This window comes from Microtus pennsylvanicus, chromosome 1 (genome assembly GCF_037038515.1).
Source record: "Microtus pennsylvanicus isolate mMicPen1 chromosome 1, mMicPen1.hap1, whole genome shotgun sequence".
Lineage (NCBI taxonomy): Eukaryota > Metazoa > Chordata > Mammalia > Rodentia > Cricetidae > Microtus > Microtus pennsylvanicus.
Genome location: NC_134579.1, coordinates 211,570,226 through 211,587,364, shown reverse-complemented (window position 1 = coordinate 211,587,364; position 17,139 = coordinate 211,570,226). Strand labels below are relative to the sequence as shown.

At 38.8% G+C, this 17,139-nt stretch overlaps 1 protein-coding gene across 1 annotated transcript in view; it reads right to left on the bottom strand.

Annotated features, from left to right (window-relative positions):
- Tulp4 (TUB like protein 4) overlaps window positions 1-17,139 on the bottom strand; it is a 164,358-nt gene that overhangs the window by 63,936 nt on the left and 83,283 nt on the right. The window contains exon 3 of the mRNA XM_075950539.1: window positions 2,044-2,172. Coding sequence (XP_075806654.1) covers window positions 2,044-2,172 — 129 coding nt within the window. The remainder of the gene's footprint in view (window positions 1-2,043; window positions 2,173-17,139) is intronic.

Here is a 17,139-nt window from a genome sequence, read left to right as displayed (position 1 = left end):
AAAGAGAAACAGATGGGATGAAGTTTTTGTTTTGTCTAGAAACACTGTGGTAGAATGTTTTAGAAGAACAATGGGGTCTGGGTTCTCAGTTTAATGCCCATAGTTTCTCTGGGCAAGTTATTGAACATTTTGTCCTGGATTTTTTTTCTCTTCTATTAGCTGAAAATAGCAAATTTTCAGAATAAAGTTCTTATGAAACTTGAGAATAAAAAACACATTTTAAAAAACCACTTATGGCATATATCTTAGTACTCACAACCAAGGGAACATTAAAGGTCAGCATTTAATTGGGGTGACTTTCAGAGGTCTAGTTAGTCCACCATCATCATGATGGGACATGGTAGCACACAGGCAGATGCAGGAGCAGAAGCTTCTTGTTTAGTTCGGACTCTCTGAGGCACTTCTCGTGGTCATCCTTAGCTGTCTTAGTCAATGTGCTAATGTCTATGTGATTGCTTCCATAGCCTTTTGACCAAGTGGAGAGTCTTATGGCTCTTTTCTGTTGTGTTCTCAGTTAGTATGGTTGCCTGTTGTCATCTTCACCTCTTTTCTGATACACTGTCTTTACTCGGGGTCCAACAGTCATTCCAAGGACTTCCTGTTGAGCTATTGCTATGACAGAACTGGGTCTTGGCTGTCTGGCTTGTCCTCCGGCTCCTACCTCCAGCGAGGCTGGGCTGTCTGGCACTCGTCCACTCTGTGTTTCAGGACACTCGTCAGAGGGAGTTCTTGTTCCCGGGAAACAGTTACTAATGAAGGTTTCTTGCACTATTTTCACTATTTCCCTGTGATGGCCTGCTTCACTGTACATTTCAAGTTTATAAAATCATCATCTGCTCCTTTCTCACCTGGTTTTTAAATAAGTTATGAGCTTCCCACATTTGAAAGATACAGACTATCCAGGTGAAATAAAATCCCAAGGAATTAAGATATTATTGTCAATGTTGATTAGACTGAGGCCCGCGTTTTTCCTGAAAATATATTCATCTAGAAGGTAAGCAGAATGGGCTTCTCTGGCACATCTGTTTCCATCATGCCTCAGAGTGAGGAAAGGAGGAAATGGTAGCTGCCCTGTGACACTAATCAGCCTTTCTGAGGGGAAACTGCAAATGCAGCCTCTGCAGGTCCATGAGAAGTGCATATTGCTTTGCAAGGTCAAGGGCATGAGTTCTGTGGTCAGAGAGCATAGGTCAGAAGCCCAGCCCTTGGTTTCTAAGTACAAGGTGGTCTCTGTGCCTATTCCTTCATCTAAAATAAGGTGAGAGTAATGACCCAGTCTCAGGGATGACTGAGAATTACATCAAAGTGTTCATAAAAAATGCTTCAAACACTGCTTATACCTAGCAGATGTGGCTGTGTGTGACCTGCAGGCTACTGAGCTACTGCCTCGTAGACCCCAATACAGTGTGTACCTGCCAAGACAGAAGCCATATGGCATCTCCAAAGTCAAGTTTCAGGCATGGAGGTAAAAACTCTTCATGGATTTTGTGAGACAGATACTTTTATAATCCTGCTTATAGGGTCTCTGAAATGTTATAATTATCCATCTTGCAAAAGTTTAGGATTCTTATTTTAAATGTGTATTAATTTTGGGTTTTTTTCTTTTTTTGGTTTGCTTTTTGTTTTGTTTTTATTTTTTTGAGACAGGGTTTTACTATAGCTTTGAAGCCTGTCCTGGAACTAACTCTTGTAGATCAGGCTGGCCTCAAATTTATAGAGATCCTTCTGCCTCTGCCTCCCAAGTGTTGCGATTAATAAAGGTGTGCGCCACCACCGCCTGGTTGGTATTATCTTTTTGTCTGCATGTGCATGCCAAGTGCTCACAGAGACCAGAAAAGGCTGTGGGATCCCCCAAAACTGAAGTTTTAGATAGTTGGTGAGATACCATGTAGGTACTGAACCAAACCCAAGTCTTCTCTAAGACCTAGCAAGCACTCTTAACCACTTAGCATCTCTACAGTGCCATACGACTTTTTTTTTCCTCTTAATTTGGTGACATTGAAGCAGCAGTGTTTTATGGGAAGAAGTCTACCATCCACTCACCTGAGCCCCACGGTCATTGACCAGTTCCACAGACCACCTGCCTTCATACTGGATCCACACAAATATTCCTCCATCTGCATCACATGTGGCCAGTTTCTGATAAGGCTCATTCCATCTTACCAGCACAACCTAGAAAAACAAGAAAATGTTAAAAACATGAAAAACAACTAGTCAGGTTCATTTCCATAAAGTATTCAGATTACAAACTAAATAAGAAAAGTATGGACAAGACTGTGGGAATTAGTATAGGAACTGGGTAAGGCCCGCATGAATCCAGACACACCTGACATGTCCCAGAAGACAGCAGACATCTGAGCAAACAAGGAAACATTACACTGATATGAAAAGAGAGGTCCCACATAAATCATCACCTGTTTTTCACATATGTACAACAATCTCTCATTTGTTGGTCCTGTGCTGCAGAGGAATAGTTTCCAAAAAATTCTCCATTGTGAATCAATGTATTATTTGTTTAGTCCAGGAAGAAGAAATGAGGAAAATGTCTATCTTTTCTGGACTATCTTATTTCTGAACAGCTCAGCATCTAAACAAAGTCAATATGGAAAACACGCAGTGGAAAGATTTAAGTTGTTTTGGATTTTTTGGAGAGAAAATAAGAAGTTATAAGCTTCTGTGGTGGTTTGCATGAGAATGATCCCACAGGCTCAAATCACCCTGATAAATGCTTAGTCACCAGCAGGGGCACTATTTGAAAGGATTAGGAGGTAGAGCCTTAATGGAGTAGGTGTGGCCTTGCTGAAAGAAGTGTGTCACTGGGGGTGGAATCTGAGGTTTCAAAAGCCCACACCAGGCCCAGTGTCTCTCCACTCACCCTCTCGCCCTGCCTATGAATCAGGTACTGTTGGTGTTATTCCCTGCCATGAGGATAACACATATGTCTGAAACCACAAGCAAGTCTCAAATCAAATGATTTTGTTTAGAAGAGCTGTCTTGGCCGTGGTGTATCTTCACAGCAGTAGGGACAGTGACTAAAACAGCTTCTAATTTTATGAATAAGGGAACTTGACTCCTCTTGTAAAATTAATATGCATTACTACTTTTTTAATTAGAAAGAACTTAAAGCTTTGAAAATTCTACATCTAGAGAAGTTACTTTCATGTTTCTCATCTATAAATACCTTTTTTATCTAAAAAAGTAAGCAGAAGGTTTGGAAGTAGCAATATGCCTCTGAGGGTAACGGTGCTTGCCTCAGGCTAACAACCAAAATTTGATCCCTAGAACCTGAGAAAAGGAGGATTGAGAACAGACTACACAAATCTGCCTTCTGATTTCTACACACATATAGCAACTTGAGTGCCCTCCTCCTCATAAACACACAGATATAATATTAGTAAAATTTAAAAAGGCAGGAAATCTGTGAGGTGTTCTGTGAATCTATGTACCAAACACTTGGCAAGTCTAGTGGTCCCAATTAAAAGAGTCAGGAACATCTATGCAGCAATAAGCAGCTGCCAAGTCTCAAGAACCTGAGCCTTGAAAACAGTATCTCAAGGTTCACCACGTGACTATCCCCTACGGTTGTTCCCTCCTGGTGAGAGTGATGAACGCAGCATCATTATTACACTTATGCAATGTGGCTAGTGTTGAGCTGAAGGCTATGAATCACTTCCACCACCCTCAGTGAGCTCAGAGTTAAGCTTGAAACCCAGAACACCCACAGACACACTGATGCCTCAGATGTGTCAGTAAAGGACTGTCACTGATCAGCAAAAGCACTCCATTTAATTAGGACATGTACGCGCTCTTATCTTTCCCTAGGTGTGCACTGGTGGTGCCACAGTAAATGGTATCATACCACGAATAATAAAAACCAAAGACAGATATAGGAGTTAAAGCTGAAAATCAGAGAAATAGAGCAGTAAGCCACAGAGACACCTTTTACCTCAGACTACCAATGCTCAGACTAAAGGGGAGATCCCCAGATGGCCTAGATTGCACTGTATCTTCACCAAATCTCAGACTCCATACTCCAGTGAGTTCCTGTTTCTCTCTATATATAGTTCTCTCTCTGTCTAGCCAAATTGCTCCTATCTCTACCTCCCTAATGTTGGGATTAAATGCGTGTGACCCCAAACACTGGAATTAAAGGTGTGAGGCGCCACCACCTGGATATGTTTCTGGATCTATCTTGTATATCCCAGGGTAACTTTTAACTCCCAGAGATCCGTCTGCCTCTGTCTCCCTAGTCCAGAGATTAAAGGTATGTGCCATCACCGCTTGGCTTCTAGTGCCTTAGTTTTGCACTCTCATCTTCAGAGACGATTTATTTATTAAAATACAAGTAAAATGTCACTACTTTGCCCCTTCTTTGCCTGAAATAAAAAGATTGCTATAATTAATATAAGAAAAAACTGTATCTTATACACTTTACACCTCTTTAGTGAGTTTCTTTTCTGCCTCAGGTAAAGAAGGAAAACTATAACTATCTAGTTTTCAACTCACTCAGAGACCCAAGAAGGACATAATATTAACTGAGTAAGCAGGAAGTACAAGCAAGAAACTTCCAAAAAATATGAGAAATGACAAAAACAGCTGGTTGCCTGGACTGTCACCCAAAGCTCCTCTGCAATGTTGGGGCATCCATCTTCAGCCAAAAGGCCTAAAATATTCCACAGACTTTCCTAAGAAATAGGAAAGGACCTACCTGCCTTGTCTTGATAATATCTGGCACTCACACTCTTTTGTATCCTGCTTGTCCAATTTAGGACAGCATACTGCCAGTGGAGGCAACGGTACTTTCTTGCCCAGTGGTTTACTTTTGCACCAAAGAAACTAACCTCTATGGAGAGGTTCTTCGATGTCCATTATCTTCTCTGAATTAGATTGGTGTGCGAGGAGCAGACATGTCTCATTGTCATAAAAAAAGAACCTATGTTATTACAACATCTTAAATGCCATATTCTGTAGATCTCTGAAGTATCTGAAGATGACCTGTCTATTTGACACTGAAGACATAACTAATGTGACACAAGTTTGATTGTAATAGGTAACTAATTACCAATCTGCATTTCTTTAGTACCCTAAAGAGTCGATAATATCTTTCAATAACTAGAAATTTGCATTATACTGATAAATGAGCTGTATAGGCACAATACCTTGAACAAGATTAAAAATGTGTGTACAGTATGTTTTAACAAAATTAGTCTCAAATTTCTATCAACATACAAAATTTGTATAAAATATACAAAAGTCCAATACAATGTAAAATACTTAAATCTTGTGGTTTTTTAAAAGTAGATTTAAAAATTGACCCTTTTACCATATCATATCATACCTATATTCTCCCTTTTTTCTCTTCAGAATAGATTCAATAGCCTACCCTTTTATTCTATCATATCTATGTATGCCCTTTTTTTCTTTTGAAAACAAGAGCTCTGAATCTAATCCCCTTTGTTTAACTTTCCTTCTAAACATAACACATACCAAATTCTAAACAATGACAAATATCTATAACCCATTGAAGGACTAAAAACCACACACCCCACCCCATGAGAATGTGGTCATCGTATTCTAAAATTTACTTCCTGATATCTGGGTGTGACAGCATCGTTAAACGATCCTGAAAAGAAAAATTGGGGTTAATTGTCAAGTCCTGGGAGAGGCAGCTGTATTATTTGTTATCTAGTCTCTGTGTAATGAGAAAGTGCAGGGCTTGTCTCATGTCCTGGCTAGAGTAGTCTGTTAGACTGGATCATCTCAGCTACCTACCTCAAAATTATTCTGAGCAATTTATAATCCAAAGTCAATGTTCTTCAGCTTAGTGGTGCTATATAGTCCTGAAGGAATCATCATTGTGGGGCCCCATCCTCCTTTTGGATACTTCAAAAGTTGTTGTTAAGACATGTGTATGGTTCATTGCAGAAAAACTGAGACTCAAATACAAAATCATGTACGGTAAAGAAGATAAAACATTTTTCTAGAATTAGTACTCTATATGACCACTAGTATAACAAAAGTTTAAAATATAGATATACCCACACACACCTCTGTGTGTGTGTATCTTATAAAATTTATACCTTAAAGAAAAGCTGTTGAAGAGACAAAATAAAACCAAAGGATTGTGAGATTAGTGGCAATAAAGTAGTCCACAAATTTTCTTTTCTTCTGTTCCATTATCAGGTGGCTCTTCTGACATGAGAGACGGATTTGGGATTTTACTTAATAAGCACGCTTCGGTTCAGAGAAGGAGAGAGCCACACTCCAGCTCCAAAGCCAGCTGTAATATTTAACTTGACTAGGACTACAATAAGATCATTAGGAGTAAATGTCTGTAGAGAATAACAGGAACAAAGATTTGTGAAATTTTATCCTGTTGTAAATATGATATACCAAAAGTCATTAATAGTCTGTAATCAATCTCTCCTAATGTGCCCTATTTTGCGAGCTAATTTTTGTATATTTATTTTATAACCTAAATAATAGAATCTCCTCTTTGTACTTTTTCAGGAACAATTTGCAATCCCCAACGAGGCAACATTTTCTTTATTTCTTCAAGCATTCTTTCTGAAGTATCTACATTTGAATCAAATACTAAAATGTCATTCATGTAATGGTAAACTATAGATTCATGAAATTGTTTTTGTATCACTTCCAATGGCTAACTTACAAAATACTGACACAGGGAGGGGTTATTTAACATTCCCTGTGGGAGAACCTTCTGTTCACATCTCTTACCAGGCTGAGAATTATGAGTAGGCACCGTGAACGCAAATTTTTTTTGTAAAGTTATAGTGAAGAAACAATCTTTTAAATCAGTAACTATAAGGTCATCCTTTAGGTAAGAGAAAAAACAAACAAATTCCAAACTGTAGAGAGTAAACTGGCTGAATTACCTTATTAACAGCTCTTAGATTTGTTACCATTTTCCATTTTCCAAATTTCTTTTTAACAACAAATACAGGAAAATTCCAAGAGTTGGTTGATGCTTCAATATGCTGAGTATTTAGTTGTTCGTGTACCAGCTATTGTAAAGCCTGCAATCTCTCTGTTGTTAAAGGCCATTGTGCAACCCATACAGGTTTGTCTGTCAACCATTTTAAAGTTTGGTGCCTTTCAAATATCAGCAGTTGTTGTGCTGTTCTTGTACAACCTGGATGATTGTTAACTGTCCTTTTTATAATATCTTGTAATATTTTTTCAACATACATTAATTTATGGTTTGTTTCCAAGATTGGGGTAATGTCAGTAATCTGAGTTTTCCATTGCTGCAACGAATCATGTCCCCACAAATTCATTGCTATATTAGCCACATATGTTTTTATTATTCCTTTCTGTCCGTCTGGTCCTATATATTCAACTCATCTCGTGCTCTGCTTTAGCTGAGATAAAGTTCCAGTTCCTAAAATCTGAACATTAATGTACTGAAGACGCCAATTTGGATGCCAAGATTTTGATGAAATTATTATTACATCTGTACCTGTATCTACCAGTCCTTCAATGACATCATCATTTATACAACTTTTTAATTGGTCTGTGTTCACTTGTAGAAGTTTGCCAAAATACTCGCTTTATAGTTTCTCCTGAATTTTTTGTTCTCTCTTTTATAGCTGTTCTAACATCCAGAGCAGTATGGCTTCTCACAATAGGCATTAGGTTCTTTAATTGATCAGGGAAGGAGTTTCCTCTATGATGACAGGAAACGACTAAACTGAATTTGACATAAAGGCCTGAGAGGAGCCCTTCATGGAGTTTTTTTTTTTTTTTTTTTTGGTTTTTCGAGACAGGGTTTCTCTGTGGCTTTGGAGCCTGTCCTGGAACTAGCTCTTGTAGACCAGGCTGGTCTCAAACTCACAGAGATCTGCCTGCCTCTGCCTCCCGAGTGCTGGGATTAAAGGCTTGCGCCACCATCGCCCGGCATGGAGTTTCTTGATGGCAAAGGATTACCTTGAATATCCCTTGTTGACCTACATTCATTAGTCCAATGCCTGTCTCTGTCATACCTTCTGTATAATCCAGAAGGGAGGGACAGTCTAAATGGATTATGCAAAAAAAAAATACACTGTTTCTAGGGACATCCTGTTTACAATCCCTTTTAAGGTGACTTTGTCACAATTGAAACACTTGATGTTTCCATTTTTCTTCAGACCTCTGGACATTACCTCTCCTATCCAAGTATCATCATGGTGATGAGATTCAATATTAATTGTATCTTGAATCCATTCGTTCAAAGGTGCTGACCTTGCCTTTAACAGCCCAATTATTCCTTTGCCTTAAGAATTAGCATTTTCAAAAGCCAGAGATTCAACTATTATTTGTCTAGCTTCTGAATTTGGTATCATTCTATTTACTGCTGATATCAATCTTTGTAAAAAAAAAAATCCGTGAAGGTTTCTTTGGGCCCTGTATGACTTTAGTAAATGATTCGATCTTATTTCCTACATCTTCAATTCTGTCCAAGTATTCAAAGCTTCTGCATGGGATAAAGCCAGCATGTGACTATCATATATGGATTACCTTTCTATAGTAGTATAATCTCCTTCTCCAAGATAAAGATCTTGGGAGATTTCTAAATCTCTAGCTTTACTCCATTGTTCAATAGTCTTAGCCTCTTCTCTGAACCAGGTATTCCATTTACTTGTGGACCATGCTCTAAAACAGCTTTAGCTAACTCTAGTCTTTAGGGATAATTCTATTACAAACTGACCAGGAGTTTAACATTTGATTCATGAAACGTGAATGTATACCATATGAAGCCATTGTTTTCTTGAATCTCCTTAAATCTAATATTGGTACAAGAGTCCATTCAGCTCCTAGAGCCTCTCTCACTTAGCAATTCTTGTAAGATTACTAGCTATATTAAGGTTGTTTGAAAATCTTAAACTGTTCCTGTCTGTTCTTATAATACAATGGTGAAAAGGGTTCTCCATTAAATTCCTCTGTCTGTATTTGAATACCTCTACAATCTGTTTTATGAAGTTTTGCTAAAATTTGTATCTTAGCTCTCAGATTAACCAACTTTTTTAGTGATAAAACAAAAATGATAAAGATGATTATTACAACTGACATTACATAAACCCCATCTAAACTTATTTAATCTTTCCATTTTCAAACTGTCCAGCATATTATCATACAGAGATGCAAATTGCTCCATTGTAATGGTGTTTCTCATTTTTTAATATGCTAAAAAAAATCTCTTTTTTAATTCCTCCCTTTAAGAATTTACAATTGTCTTACCAAATCTACCGACTATGATGATGAAGATGTGAGGCTTATTGTTGCTGAGTAGAACAGTAAAAGCCTGACTGGAATATAAGACAGTTATCTAGTTTGGCAGCAGACCAAGAAAGGGGTTCAAAGAGAGCCTACCAGGGGAGAAGAAAGAAAAAACCTAGCCAGTAAGGCGGTGACTGCAGCCTAAGCCAGTGGCTATAAAGTCACATGCAAACAGCTTTTTTTTTCTGTGAATCTGTACCCCAAATGTTAAGCACCAGATGTAGCACAATTAATAAAAAACCCAGAGACAGATATTGAGGTTCAAGCTGAAGATCAGAAAGCAAAGTGGTAAGTCAGCAGAAGAGACCTTTTCACCTCTGGAAATGCTCAGACTGAAGGGGTGACCCTTAGACTACCTAGACTGCACCCGTGTCTCCACCAAACCTCAGACTCCACACTTTAATGAGTTTCTGTCTCTTCCCCTATATATTCCTCTCTGCTTAGTCATATTGTTCCTGTTTGCACCTTCATAGTGCTAGAATTAAAGGTGTATGACTCCCAAACACTGGGATTAAAGGGGTGTGCCACCATTCCCTGGCCTCTAGTGCCTTAGTTTTGCCCTTTGATCTTCAGGCAAGCTTTATTTATTAAAATACAGCTCAGTTTACTCAACAGGCATAATACAGTGCTCTCTACACAATTAAGGCATATGGTGGCACACGCCTTTAATCCCAAAACTTGGGAGACAGAGGCAAACAGATCTCTGTGAGTTCAAGGTGTGGTGGCCCACACCTTTAATCCCAGCACTTGGGAGGCAGAGGCAGGCAGATCTCTGTGAGTTCAAGGACAGCCTGGTCTACAGAGGGAGTTCCAGGACAGTCAAAGATACACAGAGAAGCTGTCTCAAAAAGCCAAAAATTAAAAGTAAAAAATAAAAGAAATAGAGGTTAAAATAAAGCCACGCAAAGATGAAAAATACACAGAAGTCTGGATACTGTATGTTATTATGCTCTCTTTTAATTGTTTGAATGCTGAGGAAGGAACAACAGCTGCTAAAAGATATTTGTTTATAAATGCTGATGAATTAATCCAAGATAGGTATTTTGAAAATGCCTTGACTTCAAAATTGAAGTCAAAAGACATTTTACTTTGGAGAAGGGGTTTTGCTTGTTTCCACAGAAAATGAGAGGCTACAGATCTATTCTGAGTTAAGAAAAATCAGTTTTGATCAAGGAAGACCACCTGAGAAATCTCCAGTAAGAAAAGATTCAAAATGTTGCCTAAGATAATCAAGCTTCACAGGATACTCCAGTCAGGACTTGAACATAATTCTAAATTTTCTTTAGGTCCCCATAAGATTATCAGTGCCCCCAATCAGCAGGAACTATGCCCACATTCCCAAAAATGGTCTATGGATATTTTCCTTTGTTTAGAATGTTGGTTACAAGTTATTATGGTTAATGGTCAGCAGAAAAGCTAAACAAAGAATATTAGATTCAGAGTTATTTAAAAAAAAAGAGGGGGAAGTGGTATGGGACAAAGGTCTATATTCTGTCAATTATATTTTAAATAAATGCCAGTAGCCAGGCAGCAAGTATAGGTGGGACAACCACACAGGAAGTAGAGGCGGGTCACGGAGAACAGGAGAATTCTGGGAAGAAGGAAGTCCTAGTCTGCAGCAGTCGTGACCAGCCACAGAGCAAGCAAGGTGTGACTGCCTCGCCGAAAAAGATACCGAGCCACATGGCTAACATAGATAAGAATAATGGGCTAATACGAGTTATAAGAGTTAATATGAAGCCTGAGCTAATGGGCCAATCAGTTCATAGTTAATGTAGGCCTCTGTGTGATTTCTTTGGGATTTAACAACTGCAGGAACTGGGCAGGACAGAAACGTCAGACAACACTACAGGTTTCCAAGCTCTAACTTAGGTTCTGCAGTTGAAGTAACTGAGGCCTAATGGATCTCCTCCAATGTCATACCCTCCTTATGTCTGCAATACTTCCTCCTCACAGACCAACAATACACAAATCCTGTAACTTCTCAGAACCATGCACCTGATTTTAAGGTTCTCTGACTTAGTCTGCCTTGAGCCCACCCTAGTTTGTTTACCTCAATGTTTAAAGAGGCAAAGATATTACAGCATCTTAATAACACAACTAAAAACAAAGAAAGCAGTCAGGTTGTGATCTTTAAAACCCCAGCAATCTTTAACTTAATCCAGTTGATGGCTACCATGCTACATTCAACTTCCAATAATGCAAACACTAAGTAGTCCCATCCAGCCATGTCCTACACTGAGACGCCTTGCTTGCTCTGGCCAGCTCTACATGTCTGTCGCTGATATTATGTGCTATAAGTATCACTGTGAAGGCAGGATCTATGCTGCTGAGGACATCTTCAAAATAACCAGTCATTTTTAGTGTATTCTGAAATGATATTATAATTGGAAGCTTTAATATTTATTAAATTATATATTTGAATTATAAAAAGTATTAAAAATCATTACAAATTAATTAAGGCACTTTGAAAACAGCAAATACTGTCTGTATGCTTAAGATGAACTAAACACAATTAGATGCCAAAGAAAGAAATTAAGGCATCTCTGCCCACAGAGCTCAGTTTACTCAACAGGCATAATACAGTGCTCTCTACACAATTAAAGAGTTGCAAATGTACAGAAGTGGGGACCTCTCAGGTATGGATAAGGGAGCAACAAATTAAGATTTGCTTGTGTAAATCTAGTTGATTATTTAAATTGATTTGATTATTTAAAAAATTCATCAGCTTAAGTCTTTAAACAACATTTGAATGTATCATAAAATTCAGAATCTTCTAACAGTCAATAAAGTCAAATTCCTTTACTTCCTTCAGGTTTGACAGTGATTTGGCCTGAAAACTGCAATACACAAATCTGTGGGTGGTTACAAATTGGTCTCCATTGACAAGCTTTCCTCCCAGAAGCCCACAACCATTTCAAATGGCTACAAAGAACAGAATACAACAAACAGGAACACCATATTCATCACTGCTGTTTTTAAACTGTTTCTTTGGGTGGGCACAGTAAACATTTATCTACTGTAGGGATGTCTATAAAATTGATGTTTCTGCCACCAGTGGCCACTGCCATGTGTGATCACAAAATTAGTTGCTACCAAGGAAATACCTCTTCATGAAAAATAACCTGCACAATGACACAAACACAAAAAAAGCAGAGGCAAAACATATTTAAGATTATCTCTAATATTAAAGTAGGTTTTTTAAATCTTAAGATAACACAGTTGATACTGTTGGATAAACAAGACACTGACTCAGTTTCATCCTTCTGGAATTCGAAGCTGAGATGCAGCAGTGACTGGAAATGTGGTCCTTACTCCCAGGCTTCTTCACCCCAAGTTCTAATTGGCACAACTGAGTAGGTGGATGACTCTGAACTAGAAGAAGTCTTTCCATTGCTTCTTCATTTAAAAGTGAAGCAGAACTGCTAATGTTTGCTTGGCTGGCTCATTCTCATTTCCTCTCCTGCCTGCAATGCACAGCTGCCCGCCTTATCTCCCAACAGCTTATTTCCTGTTCTCTAAATCCTGCCAGCCTCCTTGGCAATGTTAGGACATACCAGAGTGTTGACAAATCACCAGCCAGGGGTCAGCTGGGATTTCAGTTGCCCAGATCATGAAGTTAGGTGCTATGGATCTACACAAGCATCCTAACCACGACTTTTCCTACCCTTCTAAAGGGAAAGAGGATTGATTTACTCTGTACCAAAAAACTTCTCCAGCTATGATGTTGGCTGAAGGTTGCATATATTTATTTAAGAAAAATGGGTGAGGCAAGTTTTAATTCATGCCTTTGAGTATTTAAAAAAAAGTTTGGCAGTGTGTGGTAGCAATATGCCTTTAATCCCAGTACTCAGGAGGTGGATCTATGTGAGTTCAAGGTTAACCTGATCTGCAGAGTAATTTCCAGGAGAGTCAGGGCTACAAAGAGAAACCCTGCTCTTCCCCCCCCAAAAAAGAGGAGGAGGAGGAAACAAAAAGAACAGCTTATGACCATCTCTAAGTAAGACACACCCTATCAATTTATAGCAAGGCTGTGAATTGAATGCTATTCATGGCAGTATTTATTGAATGCTATTAACATTAGAGAAACCTAGAATAAAAGCATAGGACAGGACTGAGAGAAGCATATTTGGGGTATAAGGTAAGGTCCAAGATATGCTGTTTCACTCCTTCTACCTAGAGTTACTTCTAGGGAAAGCAAGATAAATGCCAGTGAGTGCTGATGCTTGGCTTCTGAAGCAGGACTCCCCAAATGGCAAATATACAAACACAGGAAATTACTTCAGTGAGCAACCATATCACCAAAGTTCAGGACCGTTTCCTTTGATCTAAAAAGAACACAATTTGAACAAAAATGAGAAAGAAAACAGTCTCTATAACTATCCCATGGTGATCATGAGCCAGCTCATCTGGTTCTGTAATTTATTAAGTGGAACAGCAACAGGATTAACTGCCCCAAAAGACAAAATAAAATCATGAAAATGGCTCTATTAACAAAAGAAATCTACAGATTCAATGCAACTCCTATCAAAATCCCAATAACATTCTTCAAAGAACTTTAAAAAACTAAAATAGGAAGACAAAATGCACCAATAGTCAAAGCAGTCCACACCAGAAAGAACAACCCTTAAAGGCATCACATTGTCTGACCTCAAATTATACTATAAACTACAGGGACAAAACGGTACAGGGTCGGTACAAAACAGGTTTGTACACCAACGAAACAGAAAAAAGGCAGAAAAATATACCAACAGTAACTGCTATTTCACTTTTGACAAATGTCAAAGATATACACTGGAAAAAATAGTCTATTTAACAAATTGTGCATGCTGAACTTGATAGTCGGCTGCAGAAGAATAAAATAGATTCTTATCTCTTACCCTGCTCAAGAATTAATTCAAATGTATCAAAGACCTTAATATAAAATCCAATGTTGAAACTACTAGAGAAAAATACAGAGAAAACACTTCAAGATGTAGCCATAGGTCACAACTTTCTGACTGGACTTCAAAAGCACAGGAAATAACCCCAAGAACTGGCAAATGAGATCACAGGAATGTAAAGAGTTGCACAGTGAATGAACACAGACAAGGGAACGCTTCAGAGCAGGAGAAAGTCTTTGCAGCTACACTTCAGACAGGAGTTAGTATCTAGAAAATAGAATAGTTGCATTTTTTTTGTTTTTTTTTTGTTATTTTTTTTTGATTCTTCGAGACAGGGTTTCTCCGTAGCTTTTGGTTCCTGTTCTGGAACAAAAAACATTGTCCAGCAAGAGGACTCAGCAGGTAAAATCTGATGACTCAAGGCCGATCCCTTACTTTACAGGGCAGGAGGGAACTGATTTCTGCTAGTTGTCCTCTCAATTCCATACTCAAACTATGCCAGGCAGGGCAACACATGTGTGCTCACACACGTAGTAAGCAAGTAAAAACAAACAAAAACCCTAAAAAGGACAGAAAGAAATGAGAACTGCTGGAGAGGATAGAGGAATGAGGACCCCTTGGTCACTGCTGGTGGGAATATTAACTGATGCATACACCTTGGGAATCAAGAAGATGGTTTCTCAGAAGCTAATGCTATAACTAACATGTAACCCAGGTGTACTACTGGTCCTGATAATATGCAAAACATTGCATACCCCACCACAGACACTTGTGTTTCCATGTTTACTGATACCATGTTCACAATAGTAAAAAAATGGAATCAGCCTGGATGTCTATTAACAGACAGACAGAACGGACAATGAAAATATGGCCCAATGAAAACTACAATGAATCTTCATTCAGTCACAGAGAAAAATGAAAATTAAAAAGCTGTAGGAAATTATACTGAAGTAACTTCTACACAGAAAAGACAAATCACGCATGTCCTCTCTCTTGTCTATGTGGGTCTGAGTGCAGGGACAGGTCATTAAACTAGACAGGAGACCATAAGAGGGGAGAGGGTCAGGTAATGGAACACATGTGTCATGAAAGCAGAAAGCTGCTAGGAATGGAAGACTACAGTGGCAAAGGAAGGAAAAGGGGCACAGGGCTGGAGAGTGAGGTAAGATGATTAACCAAAACAAAGTATGAAATACCATAATTATGTAATTTCATATAAAATAGAACAGCTAGATTCTATTTGTGTATTTTTGGAATACTTTTGTATATTTTCAGAATACTAGCTTATACTCAAGAATTCTTCCTGTATACTTTTCTTCCCCCACTCAAACTTTTACAATACTGCACTTGATGAAATAAAAGCAGAAGTTGCTCATCACGGTACTCACTGGGGTAATTCAAATGGCACTCGGGCCCAAAGAGCATGTATAGTTCTATACAGAACATGAATGGTTCAGTTCTATGTAAATTCATTACGACTAACTGCTTAAAATCAAGGGTAATTCTGACCATAATCACTCAAGGGATGAGGTCAGCAGAGAGGACAGACAGGAAGGGACCTGGGCTCTAGAATTTCTGTGACAGGGAATATCTAACAACAGCAGCCACCACGTGTGTGGTGTCAACATACTGCTGATTCTCTACTAACAGCATTATATGCATTTAACCCATTTCTCATTTAAGTCCAGCAAGTTCTCCAATAATTATGATTTGCCTTACCTTTAGTGATAAAAAAACTGAGGCATACAAAAACTTCACAATTTTTTGTGGTGGAGCGGTATGTGAAGTCTGGTGGTCTAAGTCAAAAGCCCATGGTCCTATGCAGTCTCCTGCCTCTCCCAATCCCTTTTTTCAGATCAGTTCCAGGAGAACTGAGGAAAGTATAAAAATATCAAACCAAGTAAAATCCCCAAAAGGCAAAATTGTATAAGTATAATGTGCCCATAAGGGGTGGGAGTTGGGGTAAGAAAGTAAGAAAAATAGACAAAACTCTAGAAATACATAATACGCTCACATTTGTAGTGGATACCCACTCTTGATCTCCATTAGGATAAATGCCTAGTCCATTCAGTGCTGATCCAAAATCCCATCACAACCCTTCTGCAGAGCGAGCACCATGCTGCAGCCAGGCTATTGGGCTCATCCCACTTTTACTGGCCATGACTGCTCTAGAAGTAAACACCAACATCGTTTCAGAAATTGTACATGGCTCTAAGAAACAGACTGCACTGAACCTTCTCACCTGCATTCTGAGTAGCTCCAGGATAGTATTAGTAGATTCCCATCCATTCTGAATATGGCTTGGCCCTATCAAAGGTCATGTTGAAATTCGACCCTCAGGGTAGCTATAGAGCACTGCTGTGGCCTTGAAAAGGGACTGGTAATTTTCTTGGAGTTCTTGCTCTTCTGGTCCTGGAATGGTTATGTATGTAGGAGCTGGTTGTTATAAGTCACTCTGGTTCCTCTCCTTCATCTTTTCTTTATGCTTAGTTTCGGTCCAGGCCTGTTTGCCCTTTCTGCTTTCTATCACAAATTGAGCCATCCTAACAGCTTCACCAGAAGCCAAGCAGATGCTGACACCTGTTCCTGGATCTCCAGAACTGTGAGCTAAAAGAATTCTTTTCCTCATAGTCTACCTGGCCTTAGCTATTTTATTAATAGCAACTCAAAAAATAATTGTAAAGCTTACCATCAATAGATGCAGCGATCTCAGTGATGACTAGATTTTAAAACATTGTATTTTATTGATTTTATATGCATGAGTGTTTTGTCTGCATGTATGTCTGTGTACTGCATGCATGCCTGGTGTCTGTGGAGGCCAGAAGAAGGGGTTGCATGCCCTGGAGCTGGAATTACAGTTATAAGCCATGTGGGTTCTAAGAATTAAACCCAGGTCAAACTTAGGAAAAGCAGCCAGTGCTCTTAACTACTGAGCCATGAGCCATTTTTCTCCAGCCCTAAACTTATAAGTATCTGGGGT